Source organism: Bos mutus, chromosome 18 (genome assembly GCF_027580195.1).
Source record: "Bos mutus isolate GX-2022 chromosome 18, NWIPB_WYAK_1.1, whole genome shotgun sequence".
In the NCBI taxonomy this organism is placed as follows: Eukaryota; Metazoa; Chordata; class Mammalia; order Artiodactyla; family Bovidae; genus Bos; species Bos mutus.
Genome location: NC_091634.1, coordinates 22,485,077 through 22,503,281, shown reverse-complemented (window position 1 = coordinate 22,503,281; position 18,205 = coordinate 22,485,077). Strand labels below are relative to the sequence as shown.

The 18,205-nt window shown below is 45.5% G+C and overlaps 1 protein-coding gene across 1 annotated transcript in view; it reads left to right on the top strand.

The window, feature by feature from the left end:
- HYDIN (HYDIN axonemal central pair apparatus protein) overlaps positions 1–18,205 on the top strand; it is a 339,548-nt gene that overhangs the window by 283,499 nt on the left and 37,844 nt on the right. The window contains 14 exon segments of the mRNA XM_070388036.1: positions 322–481; positions 586–758; positions 1,379–1,577; positions 3,117–3,216; positions 4,686–4,785; positions 6,374–6,542; positions 7,052–7,290; positions 8,459–8,576; positions 10,899–11,103; positions 11,833–12,068; positions 14,584–14,735; positions 14,847–15,036; positions 16,142–16,244; positions 16,469–16,744. Coding sequence (XP_070244137.1) covers positions 322–481; positions 586–758; positions 1,379–1,577; positions 3,117–3,216; positions 4,686–4,785; positions 6,374–6,542; positions 7,052–7,290; positions 8,459–8,576; positions 10,899–11,103; positions 11,833–12,068; positions 14,584–14,735; positions 14,847–15,036; positions 16,142–16,244; positions 16,469–16,744 — 2,420 coding nt within the window.

The window sequence follows — 18,205 nt, the reverse complement described above, 5'->3', positions numbered from 1 at the left end:
GCAGCTGTCCTCAGAGCATTAGGTGCTCCATCTTGATATCAAGAGTATCAAATATACTCTTGATATTTCATTTGATACTTGAAATCCTAAGAGTTTTTATCATCCCATCTTAAAGATTTGACCAATGTTTGGGGTGAGTTTGTGGGGGAGCAGTCAGGTCACAGCTGCAAGTCTTCACCATAAGGTTTGTGTTCGTAGCCTCCACTGCCTCTGTTTAGCCACTTGATCCTTTGAAATCGCCTTGCACCTCACAGTCTGCTTTTCCACCTGAATTCTCAGCCAGTCCTCACAGCCACATCCCTAATTTCTGTTCACTTTCAGGTACAAGTCCTCCTTGTTCCCAGGCAACATGGAGACACTGACAATCCTGAACAGCTCCCCAATGGTCGTGGAGGTGTACTTCTGTTTTCAGAATGACATCAAAGCAAACACCTACTTTCTGGAGCCCATCAACATGATTCTGAAACCCAATGAGAAGCAGGTACAGTCACGTGGAAACAAGTCTACCAGGGCAAGGCTTTCCTTTGAAGTTTGAGGCCTTGGCATCCTGGATATAAATGTTCTTTGTTTTGACTCTCGCATTAGATGCTAAATGTATGGGCCTACCCTACTGCAGTCGGTGTCTTTGAAGACAGCATTGTCTGCTGCATCAAGGAGAACCCTGAGCCAGCTGTCTTCAAGTTAAGCTGCCAGGGTGTCCGCCCAGAATTGGAGCTGGATCCCAGACAATTGCATTTTGACCGGCTCTTGCTGCACAGGTCAGAGTTCTAGATAATTCCAGGACTGGAATGAAATTTAAAGAACATTTAGTTCTAAAGCGACTGACTCATCCTGATCTGCTTGGGACCTGCCTGGTTTTAGTGTTGAAAATCCTCCATTCCAGGAGACTTCTGGTCCTGTGCAAATCGGGATGGGTGATAACCCTCTGAGTTCACAGGTTGTCAGCTTGGGTTCAGTGAATGGACTGCAGGCTGTTTAAGGACTTCTCTAAGATCAACTGCCAAAGTGTGTGCATATTTGTGTTTTTTTCAGAAGGGCTAGCTTTTTTCAGATTTTCAGTCCATTACTCTAAAAGGTTAAGAATCTTGGCTCTAGAAATTTAGAGGACAAGCAGAAAACACTAGACCAGACCTAGAACTTACACAATCATTCATGGAAATTATATTATTCTAAATAGGGAATGTTTATTTCTGAGGCAGCTGGGTGAGTATATTGATTCATGTATCCTGCATTCCCTGATCATCACAGGTAAACCCCGTTCCCTGCAATAAATAGTAATAAACTGGTATGAATTGAAATAACCAGAAGTGTTTTTTCTGACTTGCCATAATAAGTCAGAATTGTTTGAAATTGACAGAATTTCCTTTGGTCTCTGCAGAAAAGACTCTAAGGCAGTTCTTCTCCGCAACATCACACTCCTGCCCCTGGCCTGGAGGATCACCAGCCTGGAGCACCTGGGCGAAGACTTCACCGTGTCCACCATGCAGGGGATCATAGCCGCCAAGTCTGAGTATAGCCTTCAGGTGCAGTTCCAGCCCTCCAAACCTGTCAATGTCAAGAAGGCAATCCGGTTGGAGGTGAGGCTTCATATGTCTTCAGACCTGGTCACCAAGATGTGTACACATTGGGTTCACTGACACCCACACTAGCAACTCACTGACACACCAAGGCAATTCTCCATGTTACATGCTCCCGTCTAATCTATGTTTGACAACCCACAACGCCCTGCTCTGCTTCTCTTCCCAGGTTATATTCCTTCAACATCCACACGAGGAAATGCCTTGCTTTTTGGTCACTCTGAAAAGCACTCTGGTGAACGTTATTTGATTTCTGTATCTCTTAAATTGTCCTTATTTTCCCCAATTACAAAACTTAATCCCCCTCTCCTTCCCCTGCCATCCAGTAGAGTAGCAAAGGAAATAGGATGCTCTGGGTACTTGGTCTCTGTCAATAGAGAAGAACTATATAAATTCTGGATCTGACAACCCAAGTTCTTTGTCTTACCTTCCCCTCCTGCCGCCAGCCCTTCTTGTCCTCTCTGTCAGAGGCTGAGCATCACAAGAAAGAAGGTAAACTCAAGCAATCCAATTTGTTTCATGAAACGTTGGCAGAATGCTTGATGAAAGGAAAGATGGAAACTCTGAATTAAAACTTGAGTTTGGTGACAGCTACAGATTTCCCCCCTGGCCCCTTAATAAGACACCAGCCGTGGGGAGCTGGCCACTTAGCTTTCCAGCTTGGGGCTTCAGCAGAGAGGCAGGTGGTCTCCAGGCAGATACAAGGAGCCACACCCACTGCCCAGTGGCTCTTCCCCTTGAAACACAGACCCTTTACTGCCCCGTCGTCAGTCTCAAGAGTCAACAATCAGATCCAGCTAAAGACTGATACCAGTTCAGATGTTCCTCAGGACAGTGAGGGAGGTGCCACCATCACGGATGACCACAGAGGGGACAGCAATCAGGAGAGGTACCGCCATCAGGGACAATAGAGGGTACAGAAGTCAGCTGGAGGCTAGGAGTCTTGCTTTTATTTATTTTTTCAACTTTTCCAGCTTTAATAGTAATGATGTTCTTTTTTTTTTTTAATCTGAAATTTCCAAAAGAGAGACATTAAGCTCTCATTTAATATGAAAAATCTGACCCTTTTATCATAGGTTGAATCAGAAATAAAGAACAAAGCAGTTCAGATTTATAAAATGAGTTAAAGCAATTTAGAATATAAAAGATTTTCATTTCAACTGTCAGAAAAAATGCTCTTCAGGTTTATCTGACTTAAAAGTTCAAAGAAGACTTTCCTACTGTGTACTCACAACCCAAACTTCAGTAAGGTAGTGCCAGTGATACAGATTATTGAAACCCAGGGAGTAGACAAGATGGAAAATGCAGTCCCTCTTCCTCAACCTTTTATTGATTGCCTGTACCAGCCCTCCCTCAAAGGATGTTACGAAGAACACTCAGCCTACACAAATGCTCAGTAAACAAAAACTAAATACATTGCAAAAACGTTTCTTACCATAGCCCCTTCTAAATGATCCCCTCCTGCAGGTTCTTTAGTCTCCGACTCCCAAGAACCCTGCGGGTCTTGCCCTCACTAAAGAATGTCTCTTACCCTGACAGGTTTTGGACGCAGACAACCTCGTTGGTGTCGTTCAGATTGAAAACATCCTGATCTTCGCCGAGTCCTATGACGTTGCCTTAGACATCACCTTCCCCAAAGGTCTGTTGACCCCGCCAAAGAAAGAGTGTTTAGAGGTCACATCTTTTAGGGCAGTGTGTTTCCTGTGTAGAGAAAGACCAGTGATTATTGGAGAGAAAGGTGGAATTGAGGTAAATAGCAGGCAAACTCAAGTGATGTTAGCAGTGTTACTACAAATATTAATCTCTCCAACTGGAGACAACAATGGGTGGTCAAAATTTAAAATTTGAAGAGTTCTTTTCTGAGCAGTCATCTGAGAGTGAGTTCTTATCTGCCTGTTTATGTTGCTTTTCTGTCACCACCCTAACAAATTACCACGAACTTTGTGGCTTAAAACAATACAGATCTATTATCTTACAGTTCTGTAGGTCAGCAGTCCAAAATGGCTCTCCCTTGGCTAAAATCAGAGTATTGCAGGGCTACTGTCCCTTCTGGAGCCTTTGGGAGACAACCCATTTCCTTGCTTTTTCCACCTTCTGGGAGGCACACACATCCCTCAGCTCATGGTCCCCTTCCTCCCTCTTCAAAGCCAGCAATGTTGGGTCCAGTCCTTCTCACTCTGCCATCTCTCTGGTTCTCCTACTTCCGTCTCTCTCTTCTGCCTTTATGAACCATTGTGATTACTTGGGGTCCCCCCAGAGACTCCAGGAAATTCTCCCTTATTTTAAAGACAGATGATTGCCAATCTTGATTCCATCTAATACCTTAATTCCCCCCTTGCCACATAAACTGGCATATTTACAGTATTATTAGGGTATTAGGTATTAGGTATTAGGTACTGGGTATTAGGACATGAGCATCTTTGATGGGGGAGGTGCCAGGCCTTATTCTGCCTACCACACTGCCCCAACACCCAGGTTAGGGCCCTCCTTTCTCTGATAGGTCTCCTACTCAGCACGACTCATAGAATGTTAGAGCTACATGTTTGCCTTGATGTCATTGGTCTTACATACAGCATTATTTATAATAATGGGAGATTAGGAATACCCTAAGTGTCTATCTGTAATGGAATATTATTATTGTAGGAATAATATTGTAAATTATGAGATAGCCATATCATAGTATATTGTGCAGCCGTTAATACCACATGGGGAGATTTTCGTTACATGGGGAAATGATTATGATGTAATACAAAGTATAACAATATGAACTTATGCATTATATCCCAACTCTTTATGTTATACACGTGATTCAAAAGATTTTTTTTAAACACTGGGAGTTTGAGCTAATGAGAGACATGAAAGGAAGAAGAGCAGTCCTAAGGTGGAAGCTAGAGGGAGCCACCGGTTGAACTGAGTACAGGAGAAGTGTCTGTTGTTTGTTTGCTAAGACTCAATTCCAAGAGGTTTTTCTAGCCACAATGTTTTTAAAAAACAGATTCTCTGAAATTGTCACCATGGATTTTCCATGTGAACTTCAATAGGAAGTTCCCTTGCTCCTCGCTCCCATGCTCACTCACCCCTTCCCACCCTGGCCCCTGCCTTCTTCAGGAGCTGAAGGAGGCCTTGATTTGGGGATTGTGAAGGTCATGGACGAGGTGAAGCAACCCCTGCAGCTGAAGAACCGTGGGAAATATGAGATCATGTTCAGGTAACCTAAAACTTATCCAGCATACGGTCGTCCACATCCTCTCATGGTGAGAAGAGTGTTGCCTGAGAGAGTTTTTTTAAAAAGTCAATGAAGGAAATTCTAAGAACCATCTCTGCTGTTAGCCTCTCTTAGCTTCAAATAAATGGAATCCCAGCTGCTCTGCAGGTTGAGCCACAGGGGCCTGGGCGTGGGGAAGAGCCTAGCAGGGAGGTTGGAGGAGGAGATACTGGGGTGGGGGGAGGTCTTAGGGGTTGAGAGAGAGACTGGAGATGGGGGCCCTGGCCTCAAGCCATCCTGCCCACCTTCCAGCTCCTGTCTGTTTCATAAGCTGATGGTCTATGTAAGACTTCACGTTAAGAAGGGATTGTCTGTTTTTCTTTCTTAATGTTAAGAACTATTATATTATAGATTCCAAATGACAGCCTGGTGGAAGACAACTCCAGCTTGTGCTCTTTAGATTAAAAATAAAACCCCTAAATAAAGAAGACTCCTCAAGGAGGAAGAAGTGGCTCTGGGGCAGGGAGGGAGGAGGTCCTCAGGCAGCACCAGCACCCACAACTGGTCGATGTTATGGAAGGTTGTCCTTTGCCCAGAAGAATTTGAAGTTGATAAAGGGACTTCCCCCGCCACACAGACTTAATAGGAACTCCGTATATTCATGAGTGTTTCTTTCAGTTCAAAGAATGCTGAAACTAGAGAGGTCCCACCTCAATAGTGCTGTTTCTTAGAACTAGAAAATGAAATAAGTTAATAAAAATAAATGCTAAACAAACCTAGAAGAAAGCCACAGTCACTTTGGAATTAGCACTAAATGGAATTTTGCGCATTGTGAGTTTTATTTTATAGATTATGAGAGGTGTTACCCCTGCTCTTTTAGGCTGCATGGAACAGTCTCCCTCAAGTTGGAGCAGGTGATCAGGGTTCACTGAAAGGATGTGCAGGGAGGTGAGGCAGCTGAGGCAGCATGCACGCTGCAGTGAGGGGCCAGATCTCCTGGAGTGAGCATGGGGACGACATGGGTCCCTATGGCAACTTCACGCATCTTGCCTCGGCTTAGGTTTCTTGCTCCAGCTCCAGTCCCCAAGCTTTTCTCTGTGGCCTCTCCTCTCACCTGCACTGGGCCAGGGCTGCGCTTCTGAATACCTCGGTTGCATGATTTCTGCCCCTGCCTTTCTGTCCTTTCTTAGATCCCCCAGCTTCTGCATCACTGTTCCATCTATATCTACTGCATTCAGTCTTAGAGCAAGGAGGGAGACAGAGAGAGAGAGGGAGACAGAGAGGCAGGGAGAGGGAGAATGAATTGATTTGGTCCTTATCCAATATCACATGTTCCTGTTAGAGCTCTCCTTCAAGGACATCTCTTAACCACGGGCTGGAGATGGCTATCTTTGCCTCAAGCCTCAGTGCCTGGCCTGGTCAATCCTGGCTAAGGAGTGGTCACGGAATACAGAGCACAGTGAACACTGCTGGCATAGTGGTTAAACAGGGCTGGGGATGTGGCAGGCACTTACCAGTCTAGAGTCTCATCTCTGGTGTCTTGAGCTCCTTAGATAATGACTAAAACTGACTTTTTCTTCTTGTCACTCAGCTTTTCTGTGGACTCCTTAGGGCTTTCTGCAACCAATATAAGTTCCATGATCACAGTCCAACCCAGGAAGGGCTCACTGACCACGACAGAAAAGCCCACAAATGTCCAGGTGCTCTTCCATGCGAAAAAGGAAATAAAAATTGAGAACCAGCCAGTTTTGCGCTGTCAGGTAAGAGAGCTTGAAGGGATGACTCACACAGTGGCAGGTACCAAAATGAAGCTTATGTAGTCTAACCCATGCCCTAAGCGGGAAAGGCAGGGCTGACTTTGTGGCCACCAGAAGGGATTCACCAGGGCTTGGGGAATCACAGGCACAGATAGGTCAGGTGGGAGGTGTTCAGAGTCATCAGAAATTGAAGCTCCAGAGAAGAAATGTGGCCCCTGGTCTTTGGAAGAGACCAGACCAGAGACAGGGAGGCTGAGTTCAGTCATCAGTGCAAAAGAAAAGGGGGAAGTGAAAATGGGAGGCAGGGTTGGTGCGTGTTGACCCATAGCTGGTACACAGTAAGTTTCACGTTAGCATTTGCTTGTATTATCGATGCAGTTATATAAAGAGAATAAAGAATGTGGCTTCGTGTCAATGAAGAAAATAAGGAATGGAGTAGACAGCCATAGAAACTACGCTGGCAACTGTTATTCTGGTAGCTGACATCTTCCCAATCTGTCTTCCCTTTCTAGATTATTGAGCCTAATATCTCAGAAGGAGGTGAAATTATTGCCAGCATCCCGATTAAGTTTTCTGTGACTGCGGTGTTCTCCAAGTACAACATCAGCCCCTCCTCCATCATCAACTTTGGGGCTTTGATCTATGGCACTCGTAAAAGTGCCTTCTTCACCATAGAAAATCAAGGCATGATCGACTTCAAGTATGCCCTGTATAGGCTGACAGGGGACAGCCCCCTTCATCAGAAGAAAGTGTAAGACAAGTATTTACTTAGCTCAAAACATCCCCTGGTTAATTGGTGCTTTGTGTGTGTGTGTGTGTGTTTTAATTTTATTTTATTTTTAAACTTTACAATATTGTATTAGTTTTGCCAAACCTATTATTCTCCCATGAGCTTTCATATATTTTATCGAAACTCATCCACCCAGTCCCCCTTCGTGGGTGAGGTTACTAAGGTTTAGAAATGGCACATCCAAGATTATCAAAAAAAATCACCAGTGAATCTCAGTTCTGAACCCACATCTCTGACTCCAAATTTCACATGCTTTTCAACTGCTGTCCAATATGCGATACATTTTAATTGAATGAATGTAAAGTCCTCTGCATGGGATTGTGTCTGTTGCCTCGGTGCTCCGAGTGTGCTACGTTGCTTACCAGTAAGTCACTTCCTGTCTGTCATTCTGTAGAAATCAAGGGATGATTATAACAGCAAGCTAAATCAAAAGAAATCATGATGTTTCATGATGAGGGGGTGGCAAAGAGTACCCTAGAAATTTGGACTAGAGAAGGCCTGGTGAGGCCTCCACCTTCCTGGGACTATCTTTACCTTATCCCCATGAAGACAATTGCTATAACCAACTTAATAATTGTTCCAACAAAGAACTGTAATTATCACAAAGTGGTTGTCAGTCAACTAACTGAAACAGTTCATGTTTTTGAGTGCTTTTGGCTTTGATCTGATTGTCATATTCTTTTTTTTTTTTTGACAAATTAGGGACTATTTTTGCCAATTCCCAGGCACTTTGTCTTGACTTTCTAATGAACTGACTTTGTCAATAGTCATTTAAGACTGACTTTCTAATTAATTTTTTAAATCACACAGCTTTACATTGTTTGTAATAATTTCATATTTTGGTGGATCTCCTCTTCCATTTTGGCAAACATTTACAATTATTATTTACTTGCAGTAATTTTAATGTCCTTATGAGTCATATGTAATATGCATAATTTCTGCATACTTTTCTCACACTTGTTAAATGAGTTTGGCTGTTAATAAATAAGCTGACCATGCTCCCTGATGCCCTCTGGGCAAAGAAAGGCCCTTTCCTCCATTCCAAGAAGAAGGGACCTTGCAAGCAAGCAGGTAGGTGGTATTTCATGATCGCCCCACCCTGAGAGTGTATTCCCACTTCTTTAATCAGAGCCACCCATGTCAGACATGCAAGATCCCGGGAAAGCGAGAGCTTCTACAAGACTGGACCTTCCAAAACAACCAAGTTCTCTGACTCTGTTCAGAAAGACATGAATGTCACAAGCCAGGTGAGCACCCTTTTCTTTGTTCAACAGAAACCCTGTAAGGCCTCCTGCAAACTAGTTCTTCCAACAGATAACTCCCTAGGATACCAGGATTTGAATTTTGAACACTCCTACTGTGGCAGGAACATTAACTAGTTATAATGAAACTATCACTTTCATATTAAAATAAGGAATTATGACTTAATTTGGATATCCTCTTTTGCTTTAAAACCTTCATTGGCTCCTCATTCCTTTACAATTAGTGTCTACTCTTCATAAGTATTTTAATCACGAATCTTTTGCTGGACTTCGCTGGTGGTGCAGTGGATAAGAATCCCCCTGCCGATGCAGGGGACGAGGGTCCGAAGATTCCACAGGAAGATTCCACATGCCGCAGAGCAATTAGGCCTGTGCGCCACAACTGCTGGGCTTGTGTGCTGCAACTACCAAGCCTGTGCACCCAGAGCCTGTACTCTGCAACTGGAGCAGCCGCTGCAACAAGAAAGCCGCACACTGCAACAAAGAGTAGCCCCTGCTCCCTGCAACTTGAGAAAGCTCACACAAAGCAACGAAGACACAGCACAGCCAGAAATAATCATTTGTTGATGCAAAACAGAAGCCCATTCAGATCGACTTAAATAAAAGGATATTTGAAGACTTTTACTTCCGGTACTATGAAGTAGATGATTTTTCTCTATTCTTACAAATGAGTACAACTAAAGCCATGAATATTATGTATAAAACAAACATAGAAGACTGAGAAACAGAGAAAAAAACATCACACCAGCTAAGGTTCTTGGGACCCAATAGACATGACAGTGATGAGTTCCCTGAGATTTCTTTTTACTTCATACTTCTCAGATTTGGTACTGAGGGAGCCAGCAATCCAGAAACATCAACAAGCACAGACCAAAAGGCTGCTCTCACTAGCCAAAGAACCAGGAAAAGGGTAGTCTAGCCAGACAGGAATGTTCAAATAAGAGCTGTAATGTTACAATCAAACATGACAGAGAAATCTGTGGTCCTACACCACATATTTCAAGAAAAGACCCACAAGGAACCTAGACTTCCCACTCAATTCAGGCTGTAATGAGGTCAAAGTGGTGTCCAAGAACACTCAGCAGAGAGCCAGACATTCATTACCCACCACCACCTCTGCCATTGTCAACAGAGACACCAATTGGGAAGCCTTGACTTCCACTCCAACCGTGTGGAAATGAGCTGCCCTTCCCCTCCCCACAGTGGACCTCCTACTCTGTGGCATCAGCAGAACAGTAATGAGACAATATTACCCTTCCCCCACCCCCGCCCCGAGGGTGATACTGGTCTAAGACTAGTGGGGAACAGGAACTCCCACCCTTGCCTGGCAGCAGTAAGAAGTCCAGTGTGGAATCTGGACTACTGTCCCCACCCAAGAGGTGTCAGAGAAAGCCAGCCCAAAGAGAAGGTTAGTAGGATCCAGAGTCTCATAATATAATATCCAAAATGTCCAGGTTTCCACTGAAAATCACTCAGCATATCAAGAACCTGGAAGATCTCAAACTAAGTGAAAATAGATAAGCAATAGATGCCAACACTGAGATGACCACAATGTTAGAGTTATATGACAAAGATGGTAAAGCAACCAACATAAAAATGCTTCAAAACACAATTACAATAGGGCAAAAAAGGAAGAAAACTCCTAAGACCCAGAGGAGTGCATGATAACATCCCATGCTTTGAGCAGATTCTGTGCCCGTTGCTTTGTTAACTGCTTCTTGCACATTCTTTCATTGAAGCCTCCGGTGGTCTCAGGGTAAAGGCTTTAGCTCCATTTTCTGGATAAAACTAAGATTCAGAGAAGTCACTTGACCAAGGTCCAACAGTTAATACCCAGGAGGGTTTGAAGGCTGCGATTCAAACCCAGGACTATCTGACTCAAAGGTCGATACTCTTAAGCCCTGCCCCTCTGCTCAGAGCTTCCCATCTGGATAAGTGTTATACTATGTGGGAGTTGGTGATGGACAGGGAGGCCTGGCGTGCTGCGATTCATGGGATCGCAAACAGTCGGACACGACTGAGCGACTGATCTGATCTCTGATGTGGAATAAGTCTATTTCCTTAAAACCCCCACTTACCCATGATTGTTCAGAAGGAATATGTATAGAAAGAAGTGCTGAGAGAGCCTGTTCCTGAAGGACTGTCCCCGCCCCAGGCCCTCCCTGCCTCCAGGAGCACAGCTGGAGCCCAGAGAGAGCTTATAGGGAAGGCCTCCCAACCCCACCACCCAGTCCTTCTTGACACCGTCTCATGGCTGGTAGAAGGGCTCAGACCTTGCCACTTACTCTGCCTCTGCCCCTCCTGCAGGCTCGCTTCACCCACGGGATGTTCACCGTGTACCCTGGGTTTGGTACCATCCCTTCCGGAGGGATGCAGGTCATCACTGTTGACTGTGTGGCTGACCCCGTGGGAAGATGTGAAGAGTTCATAGCAATTGATATCTCTGACCGAGATCCAAGAGACCAGCCCGCTGGCATCCCATACAGCCTGTTGGCTGAAGCCTGTCAGCCAGGTACTGAGCTCTCAGATGGGTCAGCATCCCTTAAAAGACCTTCCTCTGTAACAGACCCCTCCCCCTGCAGGCACCTAATAGACATTGCTAGGCTTCTTCCTTTGGGACCTTAGAACTTCCTGTGGTGTCTTCAGCCATATTTTTCCTTAAGACTTACAGGGCATGTGCACACCTAGAAGAGGATGTGCAGCTTTAAACTCCAGGTCTTCCTGAGTTTGGTCTGGGATTCTCAGATGGACGGTGTTATCTGGGAATCGTGGTGTGATGGGGTGTGGCACAGGGTGACCCAGGAATACCGAATTCTGCTCATCTGAGATCTTGCTGGGTTCGAGTGGCCAGGCCACTCCCTGTGCAAATGTGCACAGAGAACAATGATCAGTGACAGAGCAAGTTTGGAGCAAGAGACAGCTCCTCTTGCTTTGGTTCTAGGTCCCCAGCAAACTTGCACCAAAGTGAGCTGAAAGCCTCCTTCTTTCCTCAGCTCACCCCAGATCTCATCCTCCTTTCTATTGGAAGAAGAAGGTGGTTGGAGTCTGGAGACCAGCAAAAGCAGTCCAAAAAGGAAGAGAAGATAGAATTTGTCCCACCCCTCACACTCCTTTGTGTGAATCCCCCTGTCTCTCCTCTGTGATCGTCCTTTGTCAGAGTCTGAATCTCCAAGTTAGGGATTACAGAAAGTAGAAACCGGGCACTTAGGCTCCATCTCACAGTCTTCCCTCCGCTCCCCAGCCTTTGTGACTGACAACAACGGCTTGATATTTGAGGAGCACCAGCTCTGTAGCAGCGCCAACCTGAACAGCATCCTGCAGACCATAGAGAGCGGGGGCTTGTATGTGGAGGATGAGAACAAGTTCATCTTCTGCAACGTCCTGGTGGGCCACCAGGCCAAGGCTCGGTTCAAGATCTGCAATGTGGGAAAGATCGCCTGTGACGTGAACCTCGTGGTTAAGCCCATCTCCAGCAAGGTAGGTAGCCCAGTCCACTTGATTGGACTGGTCCACTGTGGCCCTGGCCCACCGTGGTTGGCGTAAAGCCAGGGCGGGAGCTCTTGGAAACCCCTGCGGTGGAGCCTGCATCTCTCGTGGGAATTTTCTGGCTCTCAGCCTCCCTGGAAGTTGTGTGAGGGGATATACATTTGTCCCAGTGGATGTCTCTCTGGGTACCTTGTGATAAATGGGTTCACATGACAGAGCGGAGCACTCCTGCATCAGACACTCGCTGTGTCTACAGGACAGAGCATGTCGTGCCAGCTCTGGCACGAAGGAGGTTTGGGAGATGTCACTCTATAAAGTGTAAGATGAGGTGAGCATTTATTGAGCTCCTGCTGTATTCTGAGCACTGCGCTGATGTTCGTTTATCGCATTTCACCCTCAGAAGTTTGTATTATCAGATTTTCTCCCCGTTTTATAGTTAGGAAAATTGAGACTCAAAAATGCTGCATTCTTCCCCTACGTCCCAGAGCTTAGGGATATATATCTTGGTTTAAAACCAAGCTTCATCCGCTTAGTAGCAGAAGTGAAAATCGCTCAGTCATGTCTGACCCTTTGTGGCCCCCTGGACTGTAGCCTACCAAGCTCCTCTGTCCATGGGATTCTCCAGGCAAGAATACTGGAGTGGGTTGCCATGCCCTTGTCCAGGGGATTTTCCTGACCCAGGCATCGAACCCAGGTCTGCTGCATTGCAGGCAAATTCTTTACCATCTGAGTCAATACCACGTAGAAAATAAGTGCCTATCTTGGGCTCTGCCAGACCAAAACTGCCTTCCCTCTCTGGATTGGATCACACTGAGACACTGTTTCCTTGCCGTGGAACAGAAAATTCAGGAGACCAAGAGAAAGGACTGAGTCAGTGGGTTTCACTCCCTGTTAATTTCCAATCAGTGTGCTGCAAACACTGCCGAGTGTCTCTCAGCCACATCAGTTCTCTAGCCAAAGGTAGAGTCTTGACCCGGGTGGTCCTTGTGCCCCAGAGTCACATGAGAGTAAGTTCTTACAGCTAACAGTGGTGGGGAGGTGACCTAGAGGATTGGCCTAGCCTAGAGCTGACAGTAGGGTGCATTCTTGGGGAACGGTCACTGCCTAGGGCCAGGGGTTGAGAGACTGTCATCACTTTCTGGCCTTCTTGGGACAGGAAAGGGCAGCTTTCTCCCTGTTCCATTGCTAAAAACATAAGAAATGAGCAAGCCTGACTTCTAAACAAAGATAGGTTTTTAACAGGGATTTGTAGACATTATGTTGTTGTCCTCCTCTGTTTTTTTCTTTTTTTACATGAAGCAAAATTTTAATTTCTGGCTCTTACAAGACCTTTTACAGTAACTCAATAATAAAGGGATGGAACAAGTCTTATCATTCCAATCTACCCAATGTAACTCATTAGTTACCCAGGCACCAGTTCCTCTGTATTTCTTCCACCCCTTTGGGAAAAGGGACTACAGAGAAGCCTAGCACCTCTTGAGCAGTTCCATTCATTCCATGAATCAATAGGCACTGATGTGCTTCACCTTCTAGCCCAGGCTTCAGAGCTTGCACCATATTAACCTTTGGTGATGGGTGCATGCCTAGCTGAATCTGCCCTCACGTGGCCTCAGGGGCCCAGTGACCAAGGCCCATACTTTTCCAGACAAATGCATGCTGTCATCCTTCCTTAATTTGCAGATTATCCTTTGGAAAGGGCAAAGAAATTATACTCTCAGCTTAAGACCAAGAAGGAATAGTCAGTCTTGAATCCCACCTGCCTCCCATGAGAATAAAAAATCCTTTTGAGGTCATACCCACAGTCTTCCCCAAACATTGCTCCAAGACAGGAGCAGATAAAGTGCTGCAGGAGGTGGTTCTAACTAGCACTCTTAAAATTGCAAAGAGCAGAAGCCCACTCAGAATGGCCCCACCATAACAAGGTTTGCTTCAGTGAATCCGAGACCTCACACGCAGGATGGAACACAGCCTGTAGCCAGAGGCCTGAGAGACTGACTGGAGTTGTCACCTGAAATCAAACTTTCAGAAGATCATCTGCCAAAGGCCACGCGTCTCTCACACATGGTGTCTCCATTGCTCCTTTCTCTCGTCTGGCTTCTAGCCCAAGCCTCACATCAGTAACCACCAGAAGTCTCTGGCAATTTAAATTTATTTGTGTGTGTATATGTGTGTGTGTGTGTGTGTGTGTGTGTGTGTGTGTGTGTGTGAAAGAGAGAGAGAGAAAAGTGGGGGTGGGGTGGAGTGGATCTGCTATCCAAGATACAGTTTAGTTCATCTAATTGCAAAGACCACAAGTCTGGCCAAGTCCAGCCAATTAATGCTTAGGGTTGGGTCCCCAAGAACCCAGGCCACACCTTCCAGGAGCAGGATTGTCCAAGTAGTGGGACATGCCTGCACAGAGCTTAGAGGAGGGAAGTCACAGCAGGGCTAGTAGAGATGAGCAGCAAGCCCTGTGCAAACATCGAGTAGTATACACACCAGTCCCTGCTCCCCTTCCCCTTTCTAGGTCTTTGCCCGCATCACGGACATCTTTGAAGTGGAACCCAACAAGATGTGTGTTGCTAGCCGCTCACACGCCTTTGCCACAGTGTCCTTCACCCCACAGACCATGCAGACCTACCAGTGCATCTTTGAGGCCACCTTGGATGGCTTGCCCAGGTACCAGCTACCCAGCTCCCCTCCTCCAGCAGGGCTGCAGGCCATGCTGTCTGTGGAATGTCCTTCCTGCCTTGCTAGGCTGACAGGCCTCTATCTTCCCGTTCCCTGCAGCACCCTGGCCAAGAACCGAAGCCTTGTGTTTGATATCGTTGGAGAGGGGAACCTCCCTCGGGTGACCGTTGTGCGGCCAGTTCTCTACAACCAGTATGGAAACCTCTTACTTCTCTTTAAGAGGCTTCTGCTTGGTCGTTCAGAGACACTGCCTCTTATCCTCAAGAACAGCGGTGCCATCCCCGCCAAGGTATTGCTGGAGGGTGAGCATGGGGTGAAAAGGGAGAGTCTTCTAGAAGCGAGACTTTTGATGTTGGGGTCTCTGCCATCCCTAACTTGTGAGGACTTCTTTCGTGTTCCTCATACGGGAACATGGGTAAGACATGGGGCGTGCAGAGGGAACCGGGGTTGGTCTGATTACTGGGACACTGATGCATGGCACACTGGAAATGATGGTGCAAGGCGGTGAGCAGCGATATACACCAGGCTGAATGAATAGAATTATGGGTGTTCTGAGTGTCTTTATTTTTTCACTTTTTTTTTTTCTGTAATGAACACTGCATTTGCAATAAAGAAAAAAAATGAAAGAAACTTCATCAGGGGTGAGAGGTATATCATCTGAAGGGACTTTGGGTTCAGCACTTAAGTTTTTATTTTACAAAAAAGGTGATAAATCATGTAAGTATTATTCAAAGAACTGTAGGACTTTTGAAAATGACCTACTCCTATCTAGAAGATACTGGTTTTTAGGAACTCACATTCATGCAAGTCCTCATAAAGTGATGAATATTTATTTCCATTTTATTTTTGTTGTTGCATTAGTTGCTTAGTTGTGTCCAACTCTTTGAGACCCCCATGGACTGCAGCCCACCAGGCTCCACTGTCCATGGAATTCTCCAGGCAAGAATACTGGAGTGGGTAGCCTTTCCCTTCTCCAGGGGATCTTCTCAACCCAGGGATTGAACCTGGGTCTCCTGTATCACAGGCAGATTCTTCATCATCTGAGCCACCAGGAAAGCTGTCGTTCCCGCTTTATTAGTCTAATTTATATTTTACAACTGATTTGTCAATAACAGAGGGCTTGGCAGCCCCATTTTAACACTACATAGCTGGGTGTTCCAGAAAGTCCCCATACCCTCTGGACCTCTGCTTCCTTATTTGAATAGCAAGAGCCGAGCTAAAATTTTTATTTCTCCTTTCCAGGTCTAATATTTATTATCTCTCTCAATAAGAAACTCAAAACAGTGAGGCCTAGGCACAATGATTTGGGGTTAAGAGGGGTACTTCCCCAACTCAGTTCCGAATGCATGAGCAACCTGTAAGCTTCATGCTCCGTCTTGTCTTCCTTCTGCCAGCTGCATGTTGACCTACAGGACCAACTAGGAGTCTTCTCCCTGAAAGGGAAGCCTTCTACCTCCTACATCTACATCACAGAGGAAAACAAACCACAAGCAAAAGGTAAGTGGGGTGAGTATAGCTTCTGGAGAGCGACGGGTGCCGGTAGCTGTTTTGTTAGGAATTAATGTGTACTCAGCCTGAGTCAGATGCTCAGCCTTGTCACCAACGGCCTCTCTAGGCAAGACTCCTTCCCCACAAGGGCCGCTTTCCCTTGAGTCCAGGTCTTTACAGATACATATTCCTTTAAATTGACTCTCCATCATGTTTCTCACTTCTCATTGCAGCAAAGAAAGCTCACACAGCTTCCCTGGTTGTTCCTCCTGGAGAAGTAGCTGAATTTGATGTTGTTTTCCACTCCAAGAAAGTCGGGAGAATGGCAGGCACCCTTCACCTGTCAGTGATCAACAACCAGTACGAGGATACAGTCATCCACATTGCGGGAGAGGGCTATGAGGATGACATCACCTTGGACAACATCCGCGGGCTAGTGGCTTCCTCCAGCCAGGAGTCCTCAGATATCTCTGAGGCCAATGAGGAAAGCACCATGGAAGACTTGGCAGGTGAGAGAAGCAGCAATGACGTGTTGACGACTGTTGGCCCTTGGGTCATTTTTATCATTTTATTTTTTAAGATTTTTTTTTGATGTGGACTATTTTTAAAGTCTATATTGAATTCATTACAACATTGCCTCTGTTTTATTTTTTGACCACGAGGTGTGTGGGATCTTAGTTCCCTGACCAGGGATCGAACCCTCAACCCCTATATTGAAAGGCGAAGTCTCAACCGCTGGACCACCAAGGAAGTCCCTCTTGGGTCATTTTAAATAAGAACAAAATTTAAATAACAGATTGGCCAGCTTCCTGGGAGTTCAGGGTGGCATCTCCTCCTTATTACTGTTTGCTCCCTCACGCCTGGCTCAGTCACCACATCCTCCATGTGTTCCCTCAAGGGACATTTGTTGAGTATCAGTGTGCATGCGCCTGGAGTTCCAGAGAATAATTAATAAGAGAGTCTACCCCACAGGGAGCTTTTTCTGTGAGCTCAGATTCCAATTTAGTTAGTTAATAAGTGAAATTTAAATTCCAGATTAGCTAAGAAGTGAAAGCGTGTATCTCTGGAGTTTTCCCTGTCTGTATTTTCGAGCTGGCTTGTGTTGGTATTGTCTGTTTCATCTGTATCATGTGTCCTAGACATTCTAAAGGAAATGGTCTGCTGGTTGAATTAGAGAACGTGTAAGTCTGTGCTTCCCCTAGACTGTCCCTTGCAGCCTCACTACTAAACATGCTGTCAGGACCTACAGCGTCGGCATCACCTGGGACTCACTAGAAATGGGAGTTTCAGACTCACCGCAGCACCTCAGACCTGTTGAATGAGAATTTGCTGTTTAACAAGATCCCTCGGTGATCTGTGTGTGTGTTAGAGCTGAAGACGTGCTGCTCTGTATTCTGTCAGGCACCACTGCTGCATTTGGTTAACTGTATTCATTGGGCAGGAGAAAATGTACTTCATCATTATTATCTAAAAGCATCCGTCAAAACCTTGACTGTGTGGCCGACCGCTGTGAAGTGAGTTATAAACACAGTCTCACAGTTTTTCTAGGAGCTTAATTCCAGTCCCAGAATGTAGCATCAGGCAGTCCCTACAGCAGGGGTTAAAATCAGTGCTCCTCATGTATCTGGTGTTTTCACCTCTGTTTGCAGCTACAGGGTGGCATCTCTCTTATCAGGGGTCAAGTGGGAGCCAGCCATGAACCCTAGTTCAGAAATCAGATTCCATTTACTTCTAATAGGGTTATCAGGTTTGGAAAATCAGAATACAGCAGTCCCCATTAAATTTGAATTTTAGATATTAAACTTGAATTTTAGGTAAACCATATATAACTTTGAGTATATTTATGTCCCCAAATTTTGCCCCAGACATTACTTATACTAAAAAGTACTCGTCATTTATTTGTAATTCAAATTCAGCAGGGACTCCTGCATTCTGCATGGCAGTTCCAAGCCTTAATAGTACTCTTTCAG